The sequence below is a fragment of the Lacerta agilis genome, chromosome 3 (assembly GCF_009819535.1).
Source record: "Lacerta agilis isolate rLacAgi1 chromosome 3, rLacAgi1.pri, whole genome shotgun sequence".
NCBI classification, from domain to species: domain Eukaryota; kingdom Metazoa; phylum Chordata; class Lepidosauria; order Squamata; family Lacertidae; genus Lacerta; species Lacerta agilis.
Genome location: NC_046314.1, coordinates 85,825,237 through 85,851,758, shown reverse-complemented (window position 1 = coordinate 85,851,758; position 26,522 = coordinate 85,825,237). Strand labels below are relative to the sequence as shown.

General features: G+C 43.1%; 1 protein-coding gene across 1 annotated transcript in view; it reads right to left on the bottom strand.

Annotated features, from left to right (window-relative positions):
- Positions 1-26,522, bottom strand: part of PLB1 (phospholipase B1) — a 76,095-nt gene that overhangs the window by 22,037 nt on the left and 27,536 nt on the right. Inside the window, 22 exon segments of the mRNA XM_033145448.1 lie at positions 1,366-1,465; positions 2,928-2,971; positions 4,685-4,752; positions 5,519-5,577; positions 6,433-6,493; positions 7,509-7,586; positions 9,179-9,250; positions 10,033-10,084; positions 10,135-10,199; positions 10,201-10,230; positions 11,408-11,512; positions 12,499-12,580; positions 13,693-13,793; positions 15,620-15,685; positions 16,931-17,011; positions 17,162-17,213; positions 19,183-19,291; positions 19,892-19,935; positions 20,485-20,558; positions 22,202-22,260; positions 24,791-24,914; positions 25,467-25,538. Coding sequence (XP_033001339.1) covers positions 1,366-1,465; positions 2,928-2,971; positions 4,685-4,752; positions 5,519-5,577; positions 6,433-6,493; positions 7,509-7,586; positions 9,179-9,250; positions 10,033-10,084; positions 10,135-10,199; positions 10,201-10,230; positions 11,408-11,512; positions 12,499-12,580; positions 13,693-13,793; positions 15,620-15,685; positions 16,931-17,011; positions 17,162-17,213; positions 19,183-19,291; positions 19,892-19,935; positions 20,485-20,558; positions 22,202-22,260; positions 24,791-24,914; positions 25,467-25,538 — 1,598 coding nt within the window.

Sequence of the window (26,522 nt, the reverse complement as noted above, 5' to 3'; positions counted from 1 at the left end):
TCTACTGTTAAGTGTATGTATGTATTTATTTATCCTGCCCTTCCTCAAGGACCCCAGGGTGGTGTGTATGCTTTATTGAACCCTGACTTATCGTCACAGCAGCTCCAGGAAGTAGACTAGGCTGAGAGATAATGACTGGCCCTTCACTGAACTTAATGCCTGAGTAGTGATTTGAACCTAGGGCAACTGCACTGCCCTGGCTCTCGGTTTGAAAAGGAACATCAGTTATAGCTGTACTCCTAAGGGTACCACCCTAGCCCACTAGGCAATTGTACCATTTTATTTGGAAGTCAAGGGTTAGATATGCAAGACAGATCTGTGTCATTTCCATGTGGTTTTTATCCTACCTACATAGAGCTGCAATGTTTATGAATAAATCTCCTCTAAACATACATTTGCAATTATCTGTATTAATACATGTTTAAATGTGCAGTTTCTCTCAAAATACATATTTGAATGAGTGTTTTTATATCTTTAAGCCGCTGAGAGCTCTGTTGCAACATCTGGGAAAGGGCAGAAATCTATTGCAGAGCTAGATCAGGTAATGTCATCTTGGAATTTGCAAAGTCTGAGTTCCTCCAGCATCCTTAAGATTTGGAATTGGGCGGCTTCTCTCCATCTCTCACTTTATAAAATGCTACTTCACGACCAATAAGAGCTGCACAAGGAAAGGAATGGTCAAGAACAGCAAATGCAGTATAAGGCATTTAAAGCAATTCCACCCACCCCCCAGGAATCCTGGGAACTGTAGTTGACTTCTCACTGAGGCCACAATTCCCAGCACTCGTAACAAACTGCAGTTCCCAGGAATCTTGGGTGTGTGTGTGTGTGTGTGTGTGTGTGTGTGTGTGTGTGTGCTTTAATTGTATGGTGTGTACACAGCCTAAGTTCCCTAAAAAAAATGTCTGCACAGGTGACTACCACAAACTTCAAGACACTACCAGCCAACTTGCCTGCCAACCAGCTAGCATGCGAGCCAAACAGCAGAGAAGTTCAGATCAATTATTTTTGTTGAAGGATTGGCTCTGACAGAGTGCATTTAGAGCTAAAGCTCTAAATTTTCAAGGCTGCACTTGGAAGCTCTGCACTATTTCACAGCCATGCCACCTGACCTCTAACTCCCTCTGCAGTTAATTTAGTGCTTGGTGAAAGGTGATCGATTGAGGACCTCGGAGGCTAGAGTTGCCAAATGTATTTAGACAGGTACAGTATTGCAAAAAGATTTTATAGCAAGACTTTATCCTTGGATTCTTAACCAGATTTACACCCCAGAAGGGGATGAGGTGAAACACAGGCAAAAAACCTCAGCTTTGGGGCAACAGTTTAGGCTTAACGCGACAGTTTTTCCTTGTCCCGGTGTCTTACTGTGCGGTGGCTCCTCCTACTGCCATGTTGAATCCGGGCGCTTCATTCTGGGTGCCAGTGGAGAAGCCAGAGAGGGTTGGGTTAAACTTTTTCAAAATATCTGGCAGAGAAGGGGGAAAAAATGCAAGGTTTGGTGAGCAAGAGCTACTGCTGACTCGCAAATGCCAAGCTGCAGTTGGGCTAAATCGGTAAGAACCTGCCCACATTTCATGAATGCTCCCGAAATTACAACCGGTTAACTAGCATAGGGGAAACTGTAGAAAAGAGAGCCAAGTCTTCCCCATCAAGTTTTTTTGGCTCTACTACCCTCAACAGTACCTTATGCAGAGTGAGACCAGAAGCTCACCTGGCTCAGGTGTGGGGGCCAAGCGAAGACTCTCCCCCAGGCCACACCCTCTCACCAGAGGGCTCTTTAGGTCTCCCATGAGTTAAACTGAGTTGAATACCACCCACAGACATTTATTTTACATGGGAATAAGAGTGAAATTTGTTTTGTTCGAGGCGGACCCCCCACCAACACCACACAAATACTTTGAGGTCACTGTAGCTCACTGAATTCAAATGGGGTAGGAAGCACTAATTTTCCTATCCAATAGAGATTGGAAGAATATAGCATGTGAAGTGGTTTTAAGTAGGGATCCAATATTAGGGTTAGCCCAGGTGTTGTTTTTACTGCCTTTGTCTTCTTATATGCTGAGCAGCAAAACACCTCCATCCTCAACGCATCCTTCCCCAACCTGGTGCACCCCAAGCACATCCCTGCTGGCCAAGGATGATGGGAGTTGTAGTCCAAAGCATCTGGAGAGCACTAGGTTGCTGAGTTGACTGGGATGCAAACTTTTTATTTTCATTTTTAATCCCAGTAATTTAGCTATCACCCTATCGTTCTCTATATGAGTAGATCAGCTTGCCAATTTACTGGACGTCACCACTAACCGATTAGTATCTCCGTTTCGCTTTAAGTCATGTACTGGGAAAGTGGAAATCTCAGGGTGTACAGGCAAGGACTCTTTCTCAAAGCTATTTTACACAAGTAAGGCACACAGCCCTGGAATTTTTACACCCAGGTGGTTGCCTGGTTTTCTTTTGTAGCTGTTCTTGCTCTGTGCAGTGTGTGATTTCTTAACAATCACTTCGATACAAGATCAGACAGGCTTTGACCGTGTTTTGTATTTTGAGCAAGCACTGTGCTTGTGTGCTCCTCTCCTCTCACGTAGGGCTTCATTCATTGCGTTCTGTTAGCATCAAACCAGTTTGCCTTGACATCCAAGCTGGTAAACGGTGGTTTTAGTCTTCTCGCCAAATCAGGATTGCAACACAGGATGAAAACATGGGTTGCGGAGCAGTTGGCGGGATCACGCAAACAATGGTTTGCCAAGCTGGACATCATCACAAACTATGGTTTCATTCAAGCGGCAAGTGAGGAATTAAGGCCCACACGTAAGAGGGGAAAGCATGTAAACACAGTGCTTGTTCACAAACCTTCAAATTATGGCTTTGAGAGGATTAATATCGTCATGAACATTCCTCTTTCACGCCATGGTATGTCAAAAGATACTCACTAGATAAGGTTGTGTGAGTCTCCAAGGTTTCATCACCACCAGCGCTAGAAAAAAAGGATAATACCAAATCAGTCACTGGCATTAGCACTGTATCAAAGGGCATCTACCATCTGTCCTAGAAACACACCTTTATTAGCAAGGAGTAGGGTAGAGATGAATTAGGAACAAAAGTCCCTCAAAACTACACAAAACTCCATGGGGGGGGAAAGCCACCCAGCCTTTAAGGATAAAAGGATAGGAACAAGTGTGAATGAAGGGGAAGTTTTAAAATCAAGTAAAATAGGCCTGCAGCTAAAACAGATGTAAGCCTCTAGCAAGAACACACAGCTAAGAACTTAGAAATGCTCCCCTTTATGCTGATATATGTAGTACATATGGAGATCTGACCTCCTTTAATCTGATCTTGCTAATAATAAACTAGATTTGTTAACATTTGTTCACTGAGAGGCCAGACTGTGTTGATGCCTGTCAGGAAACCCCCCTCACCACAGCAGGTAGCGTTCCTGGGTCATTTGCAGTACAGGGAACCACCCTCTCCAGTTCGTAGTTCGTCCTCCTCCTCCCCGAGCGGAGGAAGCGATCGTTCCTCCAGTGGGGAGGGGGAGATGGAAGCAGGAAGTTGGGGCAGGGGCTGTGACAGGATCAGAGAGCCTCAGCACCAAGCACCAAGCAGGAAGCGGGGAACAGGGACCTTTTCCCCCGCCCCGATTTCGCAGGGAGGACGTGGAAGGGGGAGGCGGGGGTTCAGGATCCCGCGCCTCTTATGCTGGACCAAGAACCGGAAGCAGACATTCCCGGACTCTGCAGAGGGATGAGTTGGACGCTTTTACTGTAACTCCACTGTAAATATCTGCACAATAAAGAACTTAGTTTGTAGAAATTCAGAGTCAGCCTGCTTCCTCATGAGCAACCACTGAGAATCCTTACAATGCCCAATAGATATTTGGGGTTCTAAAGTTTTAGGAGAGTGTGTTAAATGTCAGGGCACACTTGCTCATTAAACCTTTTTAGTGCAGTTCAGTGCACTATGTGGTTGCACACGCATTTATGGTAGTTTTCCTTTCTATATAATCCCATATTGATCCAAGATCTAATAGAAGCAGATTACCCTGATTTCTGAAAAAGCAAGGTAGCCTCAAAATTCACCTTTCAGACATGTTCATTTATGTGCATTCACTGCATACAGGGCAAGATGACAACTGAGCAATTGTCAGAAGTTTCCAGATAATGTGTGATAATTACCATCTTATTCTTCTTCCACATTTTGTGCAATAACGACCACTGCCTGACTTAATTTTTTTTTTTAGTAAAATGTCCATTCTTGCCCAAAAATCTGTGTAAGGAAGGGAATCTGCACCAGGTGACTGAGTTGAACAGATCCAAATCAACGTACGTAAGCATGAAGCAAGCTGTGTGTTGCTGTTTCTTAACCTGCCACTCCACTGTGCCACTCCTAGTGGAAGCTTGTTCACTTGGGAGTAATCTCAAACCTTGATCAGTTCAGAAATTATTTGCTGAAGTACAGCTTGGGAAGAAGTGCAATATGTAGCCCGCAAGATTGCTTGATGGCAGTGTATTGTTATAAGGGTACTAATAAGGCTTCTAGTTATTGGGAAAAGAACAGCTTGCATGTCTGGGCATGAGGATGTGCTCAGACATGTAGCTGCCACATACACTTTCTGTTCTCATTTTCAGCTATATAATGGCGCTCTTCAAAAAGGTGCAGAATCTGGGATAAATTCTAGGAAATATTCTACCTCCAGGAAAGCCCCCACCAAGCTGTGGTTAGATCATCCAAACCAGTTGATTTGGCTCCTACAGCAGCCTGTAAATGAAATACATATAAATTATACACATTGCAAGGGATGATAAGACGAGAAAGGAGTGGAGTAGGAAAATCTCTGTTGTCTCTCCGAAAAGGCAAAAGTTAAACGTTTTAAAGATCGCTGCTGGTTTATGAGGCCATGAATAATGTTAAGCAGAATTAGCCAAGGGGTTCATGCAATCTGAAATGTGAATCTCTCTCTCTCTCTGGAAATTGTAGCTCTCTGGGGGAAACTACAGTTCCCATGTTTCTTTGGGGGAAGCCGTGGCTGGGATTCAATTAATGAGTCCCACTAGCGAAAGCCCGTGGAAGGACTTCGGCTAGCACATTGGGGCTTCCCCTTTCTCCCACCCTCTGCAGCTCCCCCCGCCCAAAAAATTGGCTCTGTGGGTGGGGATAACCCCCAGAACAATGTGCAGGAGAGGAGAGAGGGAATAGTTCTGTCTGGCAAGCTGATGGAACAACTGTCATGGTGTTCGGTTGAATGTACCCAATGTGCTTTAAATGTATGGTACAGATGTGATCTTTATGACTTGCATCAGACTTCCATGATGGCTAAAACCACTCCCAGGGTTCTTTTCAAACTCAAATGTCAGGCTAAGCATACAATATTCCAAAGCGTTTAGGTGATACCTTTTATTGGACCAAGTGTGCTGGGCATGAATTCTCCTTTGCTAAGTTTAACCTTATTGCTGGGTGTCGATTGATACCACAGCATCCTTGTGGAGAGCAGAATTTCCCCATGTGCTGCATCCCGTAGACCTACCGTCAAAGAATCGCCGAGGGCAGCTATCACTTTGATGTCAGAAGGTTGTAGCCTGTGGACTAGATAAGGGGGTGGTGGAAGGAGGACATCATAGGGGAAGGGTGTCACTGGAATGGTTTTGTTTGTTTGTTAAGATATTCATGAACTGCTTGACACAAATACAATTAAACAAAGTCCAATCAAGCAACCAGTAAGGATACTTAAAATTCTACACGGACCAGAAATTATATGCTGAATGGGCTGAACTTGGAAACTAAAGAGATGGAAGCTACTTTTAAGTTGCAATCCTATGTACGCGTACCTGGGAACAAGCTTTTATTAAACCCATTTGGGGCTTTCTTCTAAGTAAACATGCATAGGATTGTAACAAACAGATCAACAATGCTAAATATTAAAAAAATTCTCACTAAGCAACGGCACAAATATTCCTTATGAGACACATTTTCTAAATCCTGAATTATCTTGGTTGCCATATTCTGAGTTTAATTCTCTCTTTGGGGGGCAATCCTGCAAGCAGTGAGGAAGCTTAAATTCCACTGAAGTGAACAGAATATTCATTGCGTACAGCATTTCCACCCTTATCTATACCCGCAGCAGCCCTAAAGGTACTTACGGTTGTGATAAGAGAGTCTTTTCAGAGCTCTGAGAATACTGGTTTTAATTTCAAAACAAGTCTATAGCCTTCACAGATGCAGAATTTGCAAGCGCAGAAAAATGTGATGGACAAAAATGCTAGAATCTTAGAAATAAATCAAAAAATGATAAAGAAGGCCACGTTTATCTACCAGTTTCCCTCCCCTCCTCCCAGGTAATGTCGCAGTAACACCCCCCCCTCCAAGACTTTTTAAAATGCAAAAGAAAGAGATAGCAAAACTCTGTATTATGTGGTCTTTCTGTATCTCCTTATTCCTCACCTGATGTTGGGACTTTTTGGGATGGAGCCTGTGCAAGGCATGACAGATCGCTACCCCAGCTCTTAAAGACAAATGCAAACACCACATCATTAGAAGCTTTTCAAATGAAATGAAAATATATTGAACATGCAAGAATTTCAAGTCATGGTTCAGAAGCCCAAGAAATCCCCATTTCCAGCGTTTGGGGGTCTATACTAATCAGCCTCCATTTATTCCCCTCATCCCCAGGCTTCATACTAGAGATAGCATGCTATCATGTAGTCCTAGTTTTACATCGCTTTCTGGGTGACCAGTCAACTCTTTGCCCCATTTCTTTAATTTTATTACGTTTTACAAGCTCACTAAATGAAAGAACACAAAAAACAACAACCAACTTGATAGCAATCACATAACACACTGACAGATGTTCTCTCAGCTCCAATACATAACATCAATAGCTGAATCCTACTGTGACCTGATTGGATCATTGCCAAAACAAGATGACACCTAATTGGCTCTCTAAACATTCGTGCTCATTGGCTACATTCAAATGAAGGAAAGCTACTGCATATCAACCTAAGTAAGTGGTGCTTCCTTTTTTTCTGGTTAGTTAGCTATAATTTTTGATAGAATACAGATAATTGAACAAACTTTGTTGCTTTACATTCTTTATTAAATATAATTCCATTGATATATAATTTTATGGTATTACTCCAAATAAAAGTGGTGTTATGAGCCATCAAACCTTGGAAATACACTTTCCCCAAAAGGTTTCCACAATTTTGGCCACTAGTGCACTGTTACTTATAATGTTACCACACCTTTAGCATTTGCACATAGATTTACAATCTTCATTTTGTTTGGTCTTCAAACAGCTCATTGCAGGAGGCGCTGGCTACATTTGCACAATCAAATCCATAGGCAGGATTCAAAAGTCAAGTTTATCTCTTGCAAAAGTCAAGTTTCTCTAAAGAGAGCTCACCTCCCTTAACAGTCACTGTAGGGTGCTTATGTGAAGTGTGAAAAGATCCTGTAGACAATAGAAGTTCAGTACTATGCTCACATGTATAAGGCACAGTAAATGAGAAAGGAATCACCTGGCTTGGTTTCTGTGTGGGCTCCAGAGGCGAATGCGTACCATTGCTGTTCTTGTAGGTTCCCATAAATGGTTGGTGCTAAAAAGAAAGGAAGTACATTTCAATCTCCAAATACTGCAGAATTTATGCCAGCACCAGAAGGACGCATTTATTAGAGATGAGGTCTGTGAGGCTTGCCAGTATGAATTCAATTTAGTTCTGCAGTCATGATTCTCAAAAAGAAAGAAGAGTTTGGCTTCGGGAACCTATTAGAGAGAGAAGAGTAGACCAGGAAGTGGACCTAGCCCAGAATTTAAGGATGGAAAACCTTTACCCTGAAGGTAAACAAGGACATCAAATCAGGGCAGTATCACAGTTACTTTGGAAAACTGTTTCTATCTCTCCTATTAATTGAAATTGTATTGTTGCATTCTGCTATGTAGCAATCTGTACATTTTTCAAATAAATACTAGAATATAATAAAATTTGAAAATTAACTTTTGCACATAAGTGGGATGGACTTCTGAGTAAATGTGCATATGCTTGCACTCCTAGTCCATGTAAATTTATGGAAGTGAGCCAAGTGAAATGTACTAGTTCTGCTTGGAGAAATGAGAAGCACAAGGAACTGGCAACGCCAATAAGAAAAGTAGAGGTGTATTGTGGAAAGCTGAAGCTTTCTATTTGTTTTCTCTATTTGGCTTAGTAACCCTATATAGATACATAGATGAACTCAGTGTTGTAGACTGGGACAGAAAGCTTCCATCTATGACAGAGAAAGCTTATGTGTGTACAGGAGAAGGGGATAGTTTTGATGAAACTCAGTACATGTACCCCCCTTAGGCAGGGGTTGCATTCTGGGGCCCTGCACACATAAGTGAAACCACGTACCATATGTGGCGAACTTGTACTAAGGTTAAAGCCTACTGGGATATGATATACAATGAAGTGAAAAAGGTTTTTAAAAATACCTTTATCAAAAAACCAGAGGCATTTTTGTTGGGTATAATTGGAGAAGAATTCCCCAAAAAAGATATAAATTTATTTATGTACGCTACCAGTTTGAGCAAGGCTATAGTGATATTATGATATTAATGGATTGTGATTATGGTAAAAATAATGTAACTCAATAAAAAAAGTATATATATATCACATAAAGTGGGGAGCATCCCTAAACCACCCTTTAAACACCCTCTCTGCTGCTCTCTCACCTATCTAGACTAAAAATACTGCATCCAAAAATATCCAACAACTAGAATTGAAGCTCTGGGCCAGCAGGAGGCTGGAGGAGGTGCAGGGAAAACGGCCGCTGCTGCTGCTGTGCTACCTCACACACCAGCTGTTAGGCAGGGAGGCTTAGCAGCATAAACAAAGCCCTGCTACACCTCCGGTCTCTTTGGGGTTTCCTCCACCCCCACTGATGTCCTCTTGGCCTCTGGGGAGGGCTTCCTCATGAGCCACGAAGACTCTCCAGCTCTCTCCTGCCATTTCTTGGCTTGAATTCAATTATTTCCCAGCACCGCGCACACAGAATTGCGTGTGAGTCGGTTGTGCGTAGGTAGGTATTCTAAAAAGAGGGCTTAGTTGGAGAAATAATTGATAACATAAGACAGTGGCTTATCCTTTGAGTGTTACGATTGCTGACACCCACATTTAACACCTTTTGCCCTGAAAGATGATGTTATATTTACCAGAGTTGGGCAGCTCAGGGTTACATTATCTGTAAAGTTGAAGGAAATGGATTTCTTCCCTAAAGGTTGAAGCTGCAAAACAAAACAAATGGTTATGTAACAGTGTGTCTTCTTTTCCCCCCCTAATAATTGTCTTTTAAAATAAAAACTAATAAATACTATGAGGCATTGTTCCATAATTTGATCCCCAAGGCACTTTGCAAACTCATTTTCTCAAGGGTTCTTGGTTTCATTGCTACTGAAATTTAACTAAAATTCTAAGTGAGTGATGCTGCAACTGTCTACAGGACAATAATTTCAGAGCAGTGAGAGCAAGGATTATCTCACCCTTTCCTGAAAGCCTTTGGATCACCCCACCCCCCAGTCCCTATGCTCTTATGGTAACTTATCAAAATACATGTAATAGAAATAATCATATATTCTTCTCCTGCCTACCGTTGTTTCCATATTCACCTTCCTGTTGTTTCCTTGTGTCTCTTAAGTCTGTAAGCCCCTTGGGAATAATTGTTATGCCTGCCTCCTTGGAAGGCCCTCATGTACATAGTGTTACTATACCTACTATATATATCTTAGAAGTTGTGCGTTCACTATGAATTGAACATCCCTTAAATAATCGCAACCAATTTTTGTATGATGGTTCAATGAACTTTGTCTATGTCTGGGTAAGATTGGACAGCATCTTGAATCAAAATGGTGGGCTAAACCTTTCAAAGTGTGCTAGTTTTAAGCACTTTTGTTCAAAGCAGCAAATATTTTTTTTTAGTCTCTTAGAATTCCCGAGCAATGCCAGGTATGAGGCCTGCTAGTAAAACAAATAAATACATAATCTGAACACAACAGGAGAAAATCTGAACATGCAAAATATACTTTAATGGCATAAGGTCTTCGTTACCCAGGAGATTTACACTGCCCAAATAAGAGTACATTAGCATAATTATCAAATCCCATTGCCCTACCATATGTTCCAGAGGGCCCGAGAAAGCTGGGAATGCGACTTTTGACTGAGATGAAAACAATCAGGTTGCAAAGAAGGAGATGTCTGGACGCCCATCCTGAAAAGGTTGAACACATTAGATTTTGAGGGGGTGGGGGATTAAAGAGACAATCCCTAATTCAATCCAGTGAAAATGTTTGAGGTCTTTAGTGTCTAGTCTGAACTATCAGAGACTGCCTGAATTCTCTAGTAGCTAATATTCCATTCCAAGTCAATAGCAGGGGGTGGAGGCATTACACTGTATGTGTCAATTTTGTAAGATTTAATGTGAGCTCTTTCAGGTCAATAAAGTTATTGCTTTGCCAGAACACGTTTTCTTAACTTCTCTTGCAGCATAAAACTGCTTTTTAAAAAGTTAATTCAAGCCTGAAAGAACTATGAAACATGAATAAAAGGATGAACAACAGAATGCAAAAATGATAGGTCACATTTATAAATTGCAAAAGAGCAATTTATGTAACTGACAAATTACAACTTGCTGCAAAAAAAAAAATGTAAAACGTTGAAATCAGTCAACATTTTCAAAGCTGATGTAACCTTGTTGGTGTTTCTTTAAGAGTGACAAATAAAGCAACTGTCAGTCACAGTGAATACTCAGCCTTCATCTATAGTTTTAACAAGCCCATGTCATTTCAGTTCCACTTTCTAAAACAGTTGCACAGGATCTCAGTCTAAAACGTTCTTGTATGGCAGGACAGGTTTTGTCCTTGCCAACAAAGCTTCTTCTTATTTTTGCTTTGTATTGTGCTTTGTATTTTGGTATATACGTTCCCAATCCCAGAGAAAATTAAGAATAGCTGGTGCTGGTCTAAACCAAAGGGTACTGGGTCTTCATAGGAGCAGGAATGGAACTCATTACATATTTTAACTTCTGTGCGCAGTGTAATATGGAATACTAGACCACTGGTTTGAGTGTTCTGTGAACTCACATGGTAGTGCTGGCTGCTGTGCAGGAAGTCCTTCTCATCACCTCAATATACTGTAGGTCAGTGTTCACAGACTACACGCTATGCTCAGTAAGGATCAGGCACAGTCTAACCACTGCATGAGCAAGGCAGGATGAATGCTGAATAATCAAGCCACCCCCAGAGTCCAAGACTCAATCCAAATTGCATCATAACACCCTTACGTCTAGATTTCAAGATCCCAAAGAATGTCCTGAAAGTTCTGCAGGTTTTCTTATAAGGTAAGCAACATACGGGTACACATCCACGTACAATCCAGCCAAGACGCACCTGTAGAAGCGGAAGTACGATGCTTTGGAGGAAAGGCTGCAGTACTACTGTAAAATCTTCTTGTGTGTCATACTTGCCAGTCTCCACTAGGCTTTGCAGACCGCTCTGTGGCATAAAAATAAAAGGAGTTCCTCAAGAACAAACCATGGTTTCATATTATGATTTGCAAGATGTAAACAAACCACAGTTCAAGGCACACTAAACTATGGTATACTGTTGAACCATGATTTAGCAGAAAGTGTGGGCCAGGGTACTGTTGGGAAACTAAATTTCTGTGCCAAAAACAGCACAGAAACAACACAGATATATACCGTATATACTCGAGTATAAGTCGACCCAAATATAAGCCGAGGCACCTAATTTCCCTACAAAAATGTGGGAAAGCTTATTGACTCAAGTATAAGCCGGTTCACCTTTGCCACTGTGGTAGAGGAGGAACGAGCAGCCCAAAGCAGCCCTTTGGGCTGCTCCTTCCTCTTCCTCCTTTGCTGCTGTGGAGCTCACCCCGTCGCAAGGTTTCGAACCGCCATTCTTCTGATCGGCAAGCCCTAGGGCTCTGTGGTTTAACCCACAGCGCAATGTTCCCTTGTGTTATACAGAGAAGGCTGGGATCCTGTCCTGTTCAAGCGGAGCCAGGGAAAGTGAGCACCTGTGGGGTTTTAATACTTCCTTAACTGATAGGCTTTCTGCCTTCTGGGGTCTAAAGTTTGCATTTATGTGAGCAGTTCAGGAATGGAACAAGCTGCCTGGGGAGAGTAAAGAACCGCCGTTCTTGTACACTTCTTAAGGAATGGTTGACTTGAGTATAAGCCGAGGGCAGCTTTTAAAGCACAAAAAGTGTGCTGAAAAACTAGGCTTATACTCAAGTATATACGGTACATGGTCCAGATTATAACAAATCATGAAATGTTGGTGGGGTTCTCTTGAGACAGTTATCCAGTTTTTGTCTGTAGAGTGTGGTAGTTTTTAATCATGTCGCAGGATGTTCCAGAAGAACAATATATGGTTGCTTTTGGGTATAATGCAACAACATTCATACAAAGACAGCAGGTAACATGCAAAATGCCAATATTGATTCTTTGCAGATATACCTGATAGGCTTGGACTGCTTCCTTCATCCTCACCAGCTCTGGTGAGCCTTCTTGAACGGTGAGAACACACTCACAATTCTCTCTGCGTAGGAAATTAAAGGGAGTGCATATATAGATAAAGCAGGACTGCCATATTTTGGAACTACGAGTAGTTATCATGGTCACTATCTGTTGGCTGTTTCAGGTTATACTGATGTTTAAGAGGATAGATTATCTCATTGTTATCTGTGCTATAAAGTACACAATTTTTCTGTATTTTTGGGTTTCCCTTTTTTTTTTATATTTTTAGGATGTTGTAAACTGCTTAGAGATTGTATTTGAAATAAGAAGATTTATAATTACCCGAGATAGATAGATAGATAGATACTGTAGATAGAAGAAATCAGAATTATAGAAGTAATGGTACGGGATTATACTGGATCCAAGGACTCAAATACAATTTTAATGTTTCACTTTTGCCATCGCAAGAAACCAAGGATTTTCAGACCGGTTACTACTACTGTAATCTTATTTGGCAAAAAAAAAAAAAAAAAAAAGCAACCGAGAAATTTATAGGACCTTAAAGACTAATTTACCATAGAATAAGGTTTTTGAGGACTGCAGTCCACTTCATCGGATGCTAAGGAACGAAGACAGACTAAATATATTTATTCTACATCTGTGTTTTGTTTCCCAAGGAAATCTGCTAAATCGTGACTTGGTAGGGAAAACACAACCTGCACAATATGACATATTGAGGCTACCACACATGGCTTGTTATGACAGATCCTGCTGGCTTGTAATTAGCTCTCTCAAAATGTCTAACACAAAGGCATTTCAGAAAGTTTTCCTATATCTGTTCCATCTTGGGCTTTTGTCTCATTTTAGCCGATTAAGAATTTGCAGTCCGAGAGATGCTTCCATTTCAAGCCCTGTGCTAGAGTATAGCCATCCCTAGACATACCATTATAATGGGATCTCACCTAACATCCAGTGAGCAGATCACTTGCTCACCATTCGCCACTGTACATTTAAAACACATGGCTTCTCCCAGAGAACGCTGGGAGTTGTGGTTCTGTGAGAGGTAAACTACAGATCCTAGGATTCACTGGGGGAAGCCATGTGCTTTAAGCACCTGGTGGTGTGTGTGCCATGCAGAATGGCCCTAATATACTTGGATGGCATGGGTACAAGAAGAGACCAAAGCTGGCTTACACTGCTAGATGGGCAGGGCAGGGCAATCTGCTATCCAGAAACAGTTGTCTCAGAGGAAGAAGGTCCATTGCATTCACCAGATTCACCAAAGCTTTTGGCACCTGGTGGGAAAGGAAGCGCTAAGTTATAAGAGACAACAGCGTGTGAAACACAGGGCTTGCGTTGTTTCTAACTCTATGCCAAAGCAGCCTGATACATTGCTCATTGTTTGACCCACTCCCCCCACATCCCTACCCCTCCTCCATGTGGAAGCTTTCCAGGAAGATTAGACAATGGAGATTAATGTTAATGTGAGTGTGTCACGGTCACCTACAGAATATAGTTGGTGACAATAATTAGCAATATAGTGGCACAAGTCCACCACCCCTACCCAATCACATTATATTACTCATTCAGGCACGTGTCATTCCAAAGTCCTTTTGGAGAGTTTCATACCATAAAGCTAAAGGCTTCCCTGCACAATCAAGCACAGAACACTCCAAGTGCATATTATCCTTTCCAGGATATTCACACATTTCTAAATAAATCATATGAAGACCTATGACATTATTATTATTATATTATTATATTATTATTATTATTATTATTATTATTATTATTTTAATTTATATACCGCCCTATACCCGGGGTCTCAGGGCAGTTCACAGAATAAAATCAATATATAAAATCACAGAATAACAATAAAAACAAGAACCCAATAGCGCCCCCCCACACACACAAAATAGCACATTTTAAAAGGGGATAGGATGTAAATCATATCAACCAAAAGCCTGGTTAAAAGGGATGTATAGCCTGGCACCTAAAGGTGTATAATGAAGGCGCCAGGCAAACTTTCCTGGGGAGAGCATTCCACAGATGGGGAGCCACTGCAGAGAAGGCCCGTTCTCGTGTTGCCACCCTCCGAACCTCTCGAGGAGGGGGCACATGAAGAAGGGCCTCAGAAGATTATCTCAGGGTCCTGGTAGGCAGTGGCATAGCAAGGTCAGGTGATACGTGGTGCGGAAAATTTCTTGTCAACCCCCCCCCATTTAATTTGTTTTTTTTTGCCTGCAAAAATGGTTTGACTTTATTTCATATTTTTGGGAGGAGCCAGAGTTCATGAGCTTTTTTTGGCATCTCGGAGGTGACACCCGGGGTGGACCGCGCCTACCACACCCACCTTGCTCTGCCCCTGCTGGTAGGTTCATATGGAAAAAATGGGATAACATGGAATAGGCAGAGAGAAGAGGGTGGAATTTGCCACATATTACTAGACATATTCTATGTGCTATTTGAAGGGATCCCATGACACCTATTTAACTGAATCCTCCATAGCAATAGTAGATTTGTATGTGCATTATTTGAGTCCATGTGTAGGAAGGGGAGAATTGCATTTCTCCAGCAACCAAGTAATACCACTTCAGTACTGAGATGCGGGTGGTGCTGTGGTCTAAACCACAGAGCCTAGGGCTAGCCGATCATAAGGTCGGCGGTTCGAACCCCCGCAACGGGGTGAGCTCCCGTTGTTCAGTCCCTGCTCCTGCCAACCTAGCAGTTCGAAAGAACATCAAAGTGCAAGTAGATAAATGAGTACCGCTCCGGCGGGAAGGTAAATGGCGTTTCCGTGCACTGCTCTGGTTCGCCAGAAGTGGCTTAGTCATGCTGGCTCCCTCGGCCAGTAAAGTGAGATGAGCACCGCAATGCTAGAGTCGACCGCGACTGGACCTAACGGTCAGGGGTCCCTTTACCTTTACCTTTACTGAGAAATTGTATGGATGTGGTGGAATGTGACCTCACTTGAGGTTGGGTGGGTAGTATGAAATTGTAGTCAGCCTCAGACCATTTCAAGTGATTGCTCTGAAAATCTCCTTAAAAACAACAACTGTGTGATTATGGAGCAACATCCTAAATAAAATGAAAAGATGCTCTCCAAGCAGCAGCCACCTACCTCTGCATGAAGAAGGTCAAGTGCTTTTTGAACACGGCTTGAAAAGTTTACAGCTGAATAGTGATCCTGATACAAGTAGAGGACAGAGAGAGAGAGTTACTAGTCCTAAAAAAGGTAAAAGTGACCTTTGCAAATCTTATAAAGACACAAGATTAATAATGTAAGGCACTCCTTACTAGGAAACATAACACGGAATTCATGATGTAGCTTAAAAAAAAAAAGATTCTAGTGAATTTGTCCATCCCAATTAAGAGTTACAATGAACAAATAAAACCTTTCAATAATTAATTAATTAATTAACTAATTAAATGTGTATACCACTCTCCATCCATAAATCTCAGGGTGGTTTACAACATAAAAATACAAGATAAAAAACAAAATACAAGATGCTCTTAACCTGGCTGTCTTGTCATTGTGGACAGGACAATAATTATAGTGTTTTTGCATAATCTGACATCTGCACAATCTTGGACCCCCTGACTAGATGCTTCCCTGCCTGTGGTATATCACATCCTTCAGCTCTTGGGAGAGGGACAGAAATAGCATACTGAATATTCTTAAGACAGTGAAGGAGTCAGAAAGTAGAGAATGAAATGGATGTTCAGTGGTCTACAAATTTCCAACATGATCTGTTTGTATAGCAAATGCACTATTAAGTATCCACCTTTCTTTCATCTCAAAGAAACAAACCCTACAGGAAGGTCACATTTGGAACATCTTGTGGCTGGGGATGTGAGGCAGACTACCTCTTTTCATAACCATCTTTAACCAAAACCAGCATCTCAAGAGTTGATTTGATACCTGAAGCTACATCTTCAACTTCAAAAAAGCTACGGGGACTCCCTAAAATTTGAACTTCGCTGGTCTAATAGTTCTGGCACTCAGGTTGTGGGCAGTATTAGGCTGCTACGGCTGTTCAGATTTTTTTCCTGTGTGGCTAGTCTAGGCCTTTTGTAATATTAAGCAGCCAAAATGAACCACACAAAAGTGTGGAGTTTATCAACTTGTGTCCTTAGAAAACCTGCAAACTGTGGCCAGAGCAGGTAAGAGAGTCAATCTCCTTCCAGCTTCCACATAAAGCCATTTTTTTAAAAAACCCAGAATGATCCTTTAGGCAGCACAACTACCTTTGCTCTGGTGCTAATAATAGCTAAAGCCTCCACTGAAGCCATCTAGGCTGCATTAGGGTCTCCAAGCCATGGGTTTTTGTCTTTTACTATCACAAAGGAAAGCCTTTACTGATTCCCTGCAAACCACGGTTTTGGCTTTCATCCAGCATCTCAGAGCTTTGAGAACATCCCCATAACTCACCATATCTTTGCAATAGTTGCACAGATCATGGACTCCAATGAATACAGTTATGACCTTCCAGTCTGTGTCAAAATTGATTCTCTAAGCAAAGAAAAAGAATGCACGTATTACCATTGCTGGCTTATTCACACAGGTATATAATGCACAGTTGCCAACCGACATGAAGCAATTATCGGCGACCCTTCATATAATGTGACAAGTAAGCAAGTTTCTTGAATGTTGTCAACCTACCGAGTCGTTTTTCATTAATTTCACAAGGTGCTTTACTTGGTCTGGTAATTTCCTAGGAAAGAGGGGACACGGTAAAATGACACGGGGCATATATTTGATGCCTGAATGTATCTGCAGACTCATCCTTGAAAACAGGTATGTACAGTGGGAAGTGGCTATTCCCATTTTACCAAGAGAGAACTGCAGTCCCAGAAATGGACACGACTTGCCCAATCTAACCTAGTAAATCATTGGCTAAAATGGAATTTGGATTTCCTGAGACCCAGGGGGCACTTTAAGACTATATTGTCTTTGTTCACAACTGGATTGGGAAAACAGGACCAAGGAAAAATAAGTCATCTATGAAAGTGTCCAATGACTCATTTCTAACTGCAAGGGAGCCCCAGTCCTAAATTTGTCCTCTGGCAATCCTGGGCCACAAGAAGGGAGAGCAGGAGTCTTGAAGGTGCTCCTCAAAAGTTAGCATGTGGACAGCATCTGGACGGTTTATGCAAATGTGTCCTCTTTCTTTGCCCTCTTCTTTGTGCTATGTTTCCACCCTTTCAGTCCCCATAAGCAGAGATCTTGACTTCTGCTGGGGTACTTTAGTGAGAACACACAAAAGCGAAAAGAACATTTGAAATTTCCTTTTGAAACCCTAATCGAAACCTGGAATGAACTAGCGATGGCGGCCTCCAAGCGAAAACTGCTCCTTCTTTGAGTTACTTTTTTTCAACTCCTAGTTTTGCTCCATAGTTTCTGACTGAAGCAAGTGCATGAAAAAGTAGTTTGCAAAAAACAACAACCCAGAAGACTAATGGTAACGTTAGGCTTTTAAGGAAGCTCCAGGGCTCGGAATGAGCCGAAACACATTTCATTTCTTTCCCATGATTAGGACTGTGTGACATTTCAAATGCTACTTTGGGTTCTTGGTTTTGATTTACATTCTTCGACAATGAAAATGAAAATAGAAAAATGGCTTCATATCAGCAGAGAGGAATAGTCGGATTAGGTAAGGTAATTCCTTTCTTCCTTTGGTTGCTGTATGGAAATCCAGGAACCATATCAAGTTTACTTTATCTCTGCCAGATAAGGCTGTAAATACTATGTGGTAGAAATGACTTCTAATATGTGTGTCTTTGAGAGTTCAGGGACATCACCATAGTATCTGAGCACATAAAGAAAGACAACAAATGAGACCATGGGAAAGGGGAGCACCTGCCTTCTCTCACTGTACTAAATATGAACCATATGGATAAATATCTATGCAAGCAACTTCCTTCATGTTTTCACAGAATGACCTCAAGTCAAAGAAGCTGGGTAATACTTAGGACCCACCTCCTTTCTATCAAGGCCTAGTTAGGCTGGGGTCACATCCACACTACATATTTAAAGCCACTTTAATTGGTACCACTTTAACAGGCATGGTTTCCCTTGAGAGTCCTCACGGAGCTACAGTTTGAAAGCATGCCAGTGCAAGTTAAATAGGTACCGCTGCGGTGGGAAAGTAAATGATGTTTCCGTGTGCTCTGGCTCCTGTCATGGTGTCCCGTTGCACCAGAAGCAGTTTATTCATGCTGGCCACATGACCCGGAAAGCTGTCTGTGGACAAACACTGGCCCCATTGACCTGAAAGTGAGATGAACGCCGCAACCCCACAGTCGCTTAGACTGGACTTAACCATCCAGGGGGTCCTTTACTTTTTTACCTTTACAGTTCCCTTAGCAAATTACAGTACCCAGGATTCTTCAGAGGAAGCCGTGGCTGTCAAAGTGATCTAAGTGAGTTAAACATGGGGTGTGGATGTGACCTGGGGGGGGGCAGAGGGGCGGTGGCCCCAGGCGCATTTTGGAGGGATGCATTCTGCTCCTTGCTGCTCTGCCAGCCCTGTGCTGCTGTGCTGCTGCCCCCGCATGCCCTGCTAGACCAGTGCCACTTTGCGATGCTGCAGGGGCTGTGTGAGGATACACGACGGGCATGCCCCACACCGCCTCTGCGAACTGAACAATTTCTGCATGACACTATGCCGTGGATCGACATACTCAGCTGGTGCTCTTGGAACTGCTTGGTTGAGAAAGGCAGTTGGCTTTCTTAGGTCTCCTGTGCCAGTCGAATATCCCGTGAGGTTAGCATTGAACTCACGGAGGATATCTGAAAGAAAGAAAATAATAACTTTGGTGGTTTAAAAAAACCTTGTTTTCTTGTTGTTCAAATTGTTTACTGGTTATCGTTTTATTGTTGTTACCACTTTGAACACTACTCTCATAAGCAGAAAACAGGACACGTATTATTCTAGTAAATGAGCGAGTAACTTGGAAGTACATAGGTGAAATAATTGATGGGGAGTCAGGAACCTGAGAAGACCTTGGCTGGGTGGCTGGAGAAGACAACAGGATGACAAAGTAGGGGAAATGTTGGAGGATGTCAAGCCCTGGGGGAGTGGCAGGATGGCACCAGGCAGAATGGATTTAGGCTGGAGCCTAACTCCATTCAGCTTAGTCATGTGACCTGGCAACCTGGTGGAACTTATGCCAGCAAAAAGGGAGATGTAAGTAAACTGCATTTTAAAGGCTTGCTTTCCCTCTGCCAGGCTTAGGCCAGGTCAGCTGCAGTAGTCCCACTCCTGAAAGGAGTTTGGAATAGGGGTAATTTGTGCGTGTTTAATTTAAGCTACCATAAATTCCACCAGCTTCCTGTTCTTAGGATTGCTTTGTAAATCTGGATCCAACCCCTTCCTTGACTTTTACTTACTGGGCAAAGTTGTTACATTCCTTAATGAAGCATCTCCTCCAATGCTGCAATAAGAGTCAGACGGAGAAAGAAAGAAAGAAAGAAGAAAGAAAGAAGAAAGAAAGAAAGAAAGAAAGTCAAGTTTTAGCCAGTAAGAGGAACAATGACAAACACCAAAAGGTACATTTCATGCTTTTGCAAGGGAGATAATGTGGAGAGGTGCCTGTGGGATTTTCTGCTTCGGGGGCCAAAATACCTTGACACAGAAGATTTTCAAAATTCAACATTCACAAGCTAGTCTCCCTATTAGAATAACTGTAGAGTTTCCTTTTGTTACTTCCTACCCCTTTTATTTAGGTGGGAGGCAGACTTCAGTCTTTCAAATCTCAGTGGCGCCCGGTGTGAGGCCCAAATTCGACACCCACCCACCTCTCGCCTTCCGTTCTGCTCAATTCACTACATCATAGATGTGACGCCCTGCAGTGTCCCCTAGGCTCAGTGCCCAGTGTGGTGAACCCAGACACGATGCCCTAAAGCCACCTATGTGGGAGGAATATCCACAAATGCAAGTCAGTGGCTATTTGTGGAGCAAAATCACAAGGATAGTTACCTACCTCCAAGCCAGCCCCCAATACTGCGTATTCATATCCATCAGGTCATTTGGTTTTGATCCAATGCCATTACCAGCCTGCCTCAGAGAGACCAAAGAGATAGATGAAGTTGGCAACTCACGTGAAAAGTGTACTTTTAAGGCTTTGGGCTCCTAGAACAAGGGCAGCCGACCCTTTTTTTTTGTCAGATCCTCCGTGGCATTTCAGTTGCTATGTACACTGTGTTCCATCAACAGGATTTATGGCTGCATGAAGCAGGGTTTAGAAACATTATCAGCATGACTCGAGATAACTGGACAATAAATGGGGCAATTAATCGAGAAGTGGCACCCAATCAGGCCAATGAACTTTTACAACACCCTGTCCCATATTCACTCTGTACAGGATAATACAGAGAATGTGAAATGGGGTTGGTGCGTGTGTACAAATGACTGGCTGGATTAGATGATAATTTGGCACTTTACATAAAGTGGCATATGGGGAAGAGTTTTGGCTATTTTTAGTTGGGTTTTTTTTGTCCTGCCTAATGATAATCAGAATATTATAAATCACATAATAAAATGCAATAAAACAGCAATGATATCAAAGAACCCCCAGAAAATACCAGGTAGGAAAAACTTCAGTAAGATCAATAAAAACACCAGCTAAAACTTATTTCAACACATTTACAACATAGGGGAATGGCCTATTTAAAGAAAACTTTATTGGCCGGACAGTGAAAGGTCTTTGAAGATGGGGCCAACTTGGCGCAGTCAGCCTTCATCCCCCATCCTGGCTCCACCCCTCAGCTTGCGCCTGATAGGGCAATTTCAAACTTCGTGATGGCGGCTGGCCAAGGAGGCGTTCCAATGGCTGGCCACCATGGTGAAGTCATTTTGCCCTCTGGGGTGTGAGGGGTTTCCACACTGGGTTGCAGCCGCTGCCCATCTTCTGACGAGGTAGTTGGTCATTATAGGGGAATGGCATATCAAAATAAAACTTGATTGGTCTGCCAGAAAAAGGTATTTGAAGCTGGACCTCAACTGGCAAGGAGTTCTAGAGCCTTGGAACCATCACCAAGAACTCTGGCTAGCTACATGGATGATTGGGAATAAGGAAATCTACATGTGGAGCGGTGCATGCAACCCATCTTACATATACATGTGGTGGCCACTATCTCCCATCAGTGATGACACACACCCCAGCTGTAGCAAATGCATAGCTGTCAAGTTTTGGATTTGAAAATAAGGGATCAGCAGCCTCACCTATCCCAGGGACAGTCACATGGCAGTGGTGGGCGGAGCCAGAAGCAAAAGTGGGCGGCACTGGTGTGAACGCGCACAGTAGGCTTACTGTATTTTGGAAATGCTGCCCGTGGACTACGACGCCTGTAAGCGCGGGAAATGGCTCCCGCTTGCTTAGAGGCTGCAAGGAGGCGAGGTCTTCACAGTCCCTGGCCAGCAGGGGGAGGGAGAGGAGCTGCTTCCTTTGAAAAAACGGGAAATTAAAGGGATATAAAAAATAAGGGATAGCAGCAGGAAACAGCTTGAAATAAGGGAGATTCCCGGGGAAAACGGGATACTTGACAGCACTGAGCAAATGTTCCATCTGCTTGGCATGCTGAAGTATTCTGCATGCTAAAAGCCAGTATGTAAGCCAAATACTCTCCTCCATCTACAGTAAGCAAGCAAACTGTGATGCAGCTCGCTTTGGGGGATGGCAAAAGGAGCAATGTTTCTACAGTCAAGGAATCCCCCAGGGCAGCAATTACTTGCACGTCAGCTGGTTTCAAGCTATGCACTAAAAAGAAAAAAAGGGGGGGGGATGTAGTTAAATTTGCAGCAGGAAGGAGAATTATGTTAATCATAGGATGTGAATTAGTGAATGTTTATACTCCAGTGCTGAGAGACATCAAACGTGCTCCGATTCACAAAATTTAGCAGTTTTATATAAAATAAAACAACGGCCGTGTATGGCAAGATAGAAGCATACTGATCAATCTATCAGTGAAGCGGCTGAATGCCTAAGCTCCCATTAAGGATTTTGATTATCAAAAAATCCAAACAATAGGATCAGGCTGTTTAATTCTGTTTGACACTGAATCTTTGCACAACACAAGGAGTTGGTACTCCATATATATGGCACACCTATGCATTATTAGATACCAGCTCTATCCTACTCTGGTATAAGATAGGCAACATGGTGCCCTCCAGATGTCGTGGAGTACAACTCCCACCAGAGCCAGCGAGCTTGCCCCATGGTCAGGGATGATGGAAGTTAACACCTTAAGGGTGCCATGTTGGCTAACCCTGAACTGCACTAATTCTTAATAATAATTTAGATTGGGGAGAGAAGTCTGAAGTGGTACCACACTCCTCATCCTGCTCTTATTTTATGCCCATTTAACATCTGAAGGTACACAGATTTCTAGGAAAGAGTGAAAATGGGTTGTGTTTATTTTGCATCTGGTGGTCAAAACACAGGACTGGAAGTTTACATCACAGGAGACCTGTATTCCAACACAAAGCAAGCCAAGCTTCATGTAGGATGAAACATCAGTTGTGAAACCCACTACCTCTTCCCAACATCAACCTCACTGTGAGTTGGAGAGGATGCAACTTCTAATAGCATTTAAGGGGATGCCAAGCTTCATTTACTACCAGCAGCATTATAAAAGTATAGCCAAGTTCTGAGGCCTTGAAGTTGCAACGAGTTATTTACAGCAAGTCAGCCTGCAAATTACCTGAAAGGATGATTCCTTCTAACTAGCTGAGCAAGCATGCTGATGAACTAGCTGAGCAAGCGTCACATCATCATATTTCGGCAAGTTATGCAAACAAATTGCAGAAAGAGAGGAGCTGTTCTAACACACCGCAGGGTCAGAAAGACAAAGAGACCTGTGGCACCTTAAAGACCACCATAGGGCTCTTGTGGACTGTAAGTCCCATCAGCTCTAGTCAGGGGTGGTAGGAATTGTAGTCCAAAACATCTGGAAGGTACAACATTGGCTACCCCTGTGCAGCAAATACCCTCATTGCGACAAATGCTTTTGTAGATAAGAACCTACTTCAGCAGCTGTGCAAATGCATGAAGTAGGATTTTTAAAAAACAAATGTTTATTGATTTTTTAAACCAATACAAATACAGTAACCATGAAACACTTATCCAGCAGTACAGCTAATGATGTTTGTTTTATCCGCTGTCTCTAGACATACACATTCAACATTCAACCATATTACGGTACTTGATGTAACCTATCAACTAAGAATATTGAGTGGTTGGTATGACCTGGTCTCAGTGGCGTAGGAAGGGCGGGGCGTACGGGGCAGGCCACCCCGTGTTCCAGGGGAGGGGGTGACACTCCCCGGCCCCTCTGCCCAGCACCCCATCCGTGCTTCTTTATGGACGGATGGGGCAGCCCCACAAGCCGCTGCTCGCTGGCTCGCCGCGGGAGCAGCAGCACCAGCCTGGATGCACTACGCATGCCTGGAAATTCGTGACGCACCGCCCCAGGGGGGTGGCTCCGCTCCGCCGCTCCGGGCGGTGAAGAGGCTTCCTCCACCACTGCCTGGTCTTGATTTGGGCCATTAACATAATTAAGAAATGGGGCCCGCGTTTCTTGGAAGGTGTCTCTATTCATTATGCCTTTAATTGCCCTCCTGTGTCTGGTGAGATGCTCAGTCATTGCTGTATATTACTTTCCCATATGTTCAGGGGTATTTCAGTCTGGCTCTTCCATTGCTGAGCTATTGCTAATCATTTTGCTTTCAAAAGTAAATAAATTAAACTGTAATCCTATATGCACTTCTCTGGGAGCAAGTCCTATGGAACTTAGTGAAAGTTACTTCCACCTAAGCACACACAAAGGATCAGAGGCTGCTTAGTTTTAAGGCACAACTTTATCCCTATGCACTATTTATATGAAGGGCACTCACTCGTAACTGGAGAAGCAGGGCCTGGGCTTCTAGCCCTGGCCATGACATTGCAGCTTCATCGCTATGTGTTGAACACAGACCTGGAAAAGTAGCCCCATTCAAGCAAGACACCCACACATTTGGGTGTCCTGCTAATGAAGAGCCCCTTTTCTGTGAGCAGCTGCTTGCACGGAGGAAACCCTTTTCAGATCCATGTGCTCAACTCGCAAAGCTTGAGAGCTGCAGGGCAAGAGAGATGCAACACAGAGTAGAAGCACAGTCCTACTCCTGGTGTAAATGCTTGCTTCTGTCTTATGTGCAAACCAAGTATTTCTCCTTGCCTTAAAGAATGCCATCCCACTGAACTCAGTACAGTGATGGACTTTCCCTTGGCTGGCTGTGATGTCAAGCATTACCTGAAGTAGGGAAGTTGATGGATGGAGCTCTATCCTCACACAGCATCTGGCTTCCATAATCTGCAGTGGTCTCACTGGTGTAGGTATAGTTGCTGTTCCGGTATGTCATTAAGTATGGCTGGGCCTATGAAACCGGGATACACAAGTCAAAATAAATAAAGACATTGCCCTAGAGAGCAGAGATAGCTATGTGTATATACAGCAGCATATAAATATTTTTATATAAATAAACCAATGTACATAAGAAGGCAGGAAGGTGGGGATTGGCTGAGGCTAGGCTGAGGTTGGCGGGGCAGTGCATCCTCCAAAATGAACCAATCTCCACTGCTCAGGCCTGTCTGGAGAACAGCAAATGTTCTTCCGCCATCAAAACTAGTGTGTCCCCTTCCCAACGCCATCAGTTCGTGACAGCATCCTGCTGTTTGTGTGAATTAAGCCACAGCTGCATGTGTTCCACCAGAGAACTAGCTGCCTGGTGCGCTTCCTTCCCACTTGGTGAGTTTTTGCAGTTCTGCAGTTCATAGGTGATATGCAGTTCAAGATTGTAGCGATGCTAGTTTCTCTCTTCAACAGACAGAGCAAGCAAGGAAGGAAAACACACCTATCAAATCATGCTGGGCACCAGCTAGTTAATAAGAACAACGCTGTTAAATATTCCTGAGAAGATTTGCTTTACCTGATCTGGACATTTGAGGGTTATCACCATTTCAAGCGCTTGCAGTTTTGACTTCTCCCCAAGGGGTTCCAGCTGTATCAAAGAAGAAGAAGAGGCGGCAGCACACGGTGAGGAATAAAACATGCAGGGAGGGGGGAGTCAGTCACCATAAGCTGCATAACCTTCAGGGGAGGAAGAAGCCGGTGCATAATTGCAGATTCATTGTTACATTGCCTTCTGAACTAAAACACCATTTGATCCTGCTGGATCTTTCACTTTGGGATGCAAAAGGTGCAAAGTACAAGGGAGAGAAGAATTCAGTAGACAGGACTTTGGCAAAGAGTCAACACAGGCCATGTCTCCTGCAGGTCAATCTGCTCGTTCATCAAATTCATCACATTTATAGTCATAGAGCAGATTTCTTTACAAGGCCCCACCTGCACCATATATTTCAAGCAGTATTATACCACGTTAAACACCTGCAGCTTACTGCCCACCCGCCCCCCAGAATCCTCAGAAATGTAGTTTGTTACAGGTGCTGAGAGATATTAGGAAGACCCCCTACCCTTCGCAGAGTTACAATTTTCAGAGTTCCTTGCAATTATGTCATTTCCCCCCTCCAAGTTGTGAGCATGGTTTTAACTATGGAAAGACAGCATACAAATAAAATGATGAAGGAAGGAGGGAAGACTGATTGCCTGTTAAACCATCCTGAGAATTATTGCTCTGTGAGGGCAAACAACTCTAGGCAGCCTTAACAAAACTAAAGTTCCCAGGTTTCTTTGGGGGAAAACCATGGCTGTTTAAAGTGGTATATACTGCTCTAAAAGTATAGAGAGCCAGTGTGGTGTAGTGGTTAAGAGCGATAGTCTCGTAATCTGGTGAAACGGGTTCGCGTCTCCGCTCCTCCACATGCAGCTGCTGGGTGACCTTGGGCTACTCACACTTCTTTGAAGTCTCTCAGCCCCACTCACCTCACAGAGTGTTTGTTGTAGGGGAGGAAGGGAAAGGAGAATGTTAGCCGCTTTGAGACTCCTTTGGGTTGTGATAAAGCGGGATATCAAATCCAAACTTTCT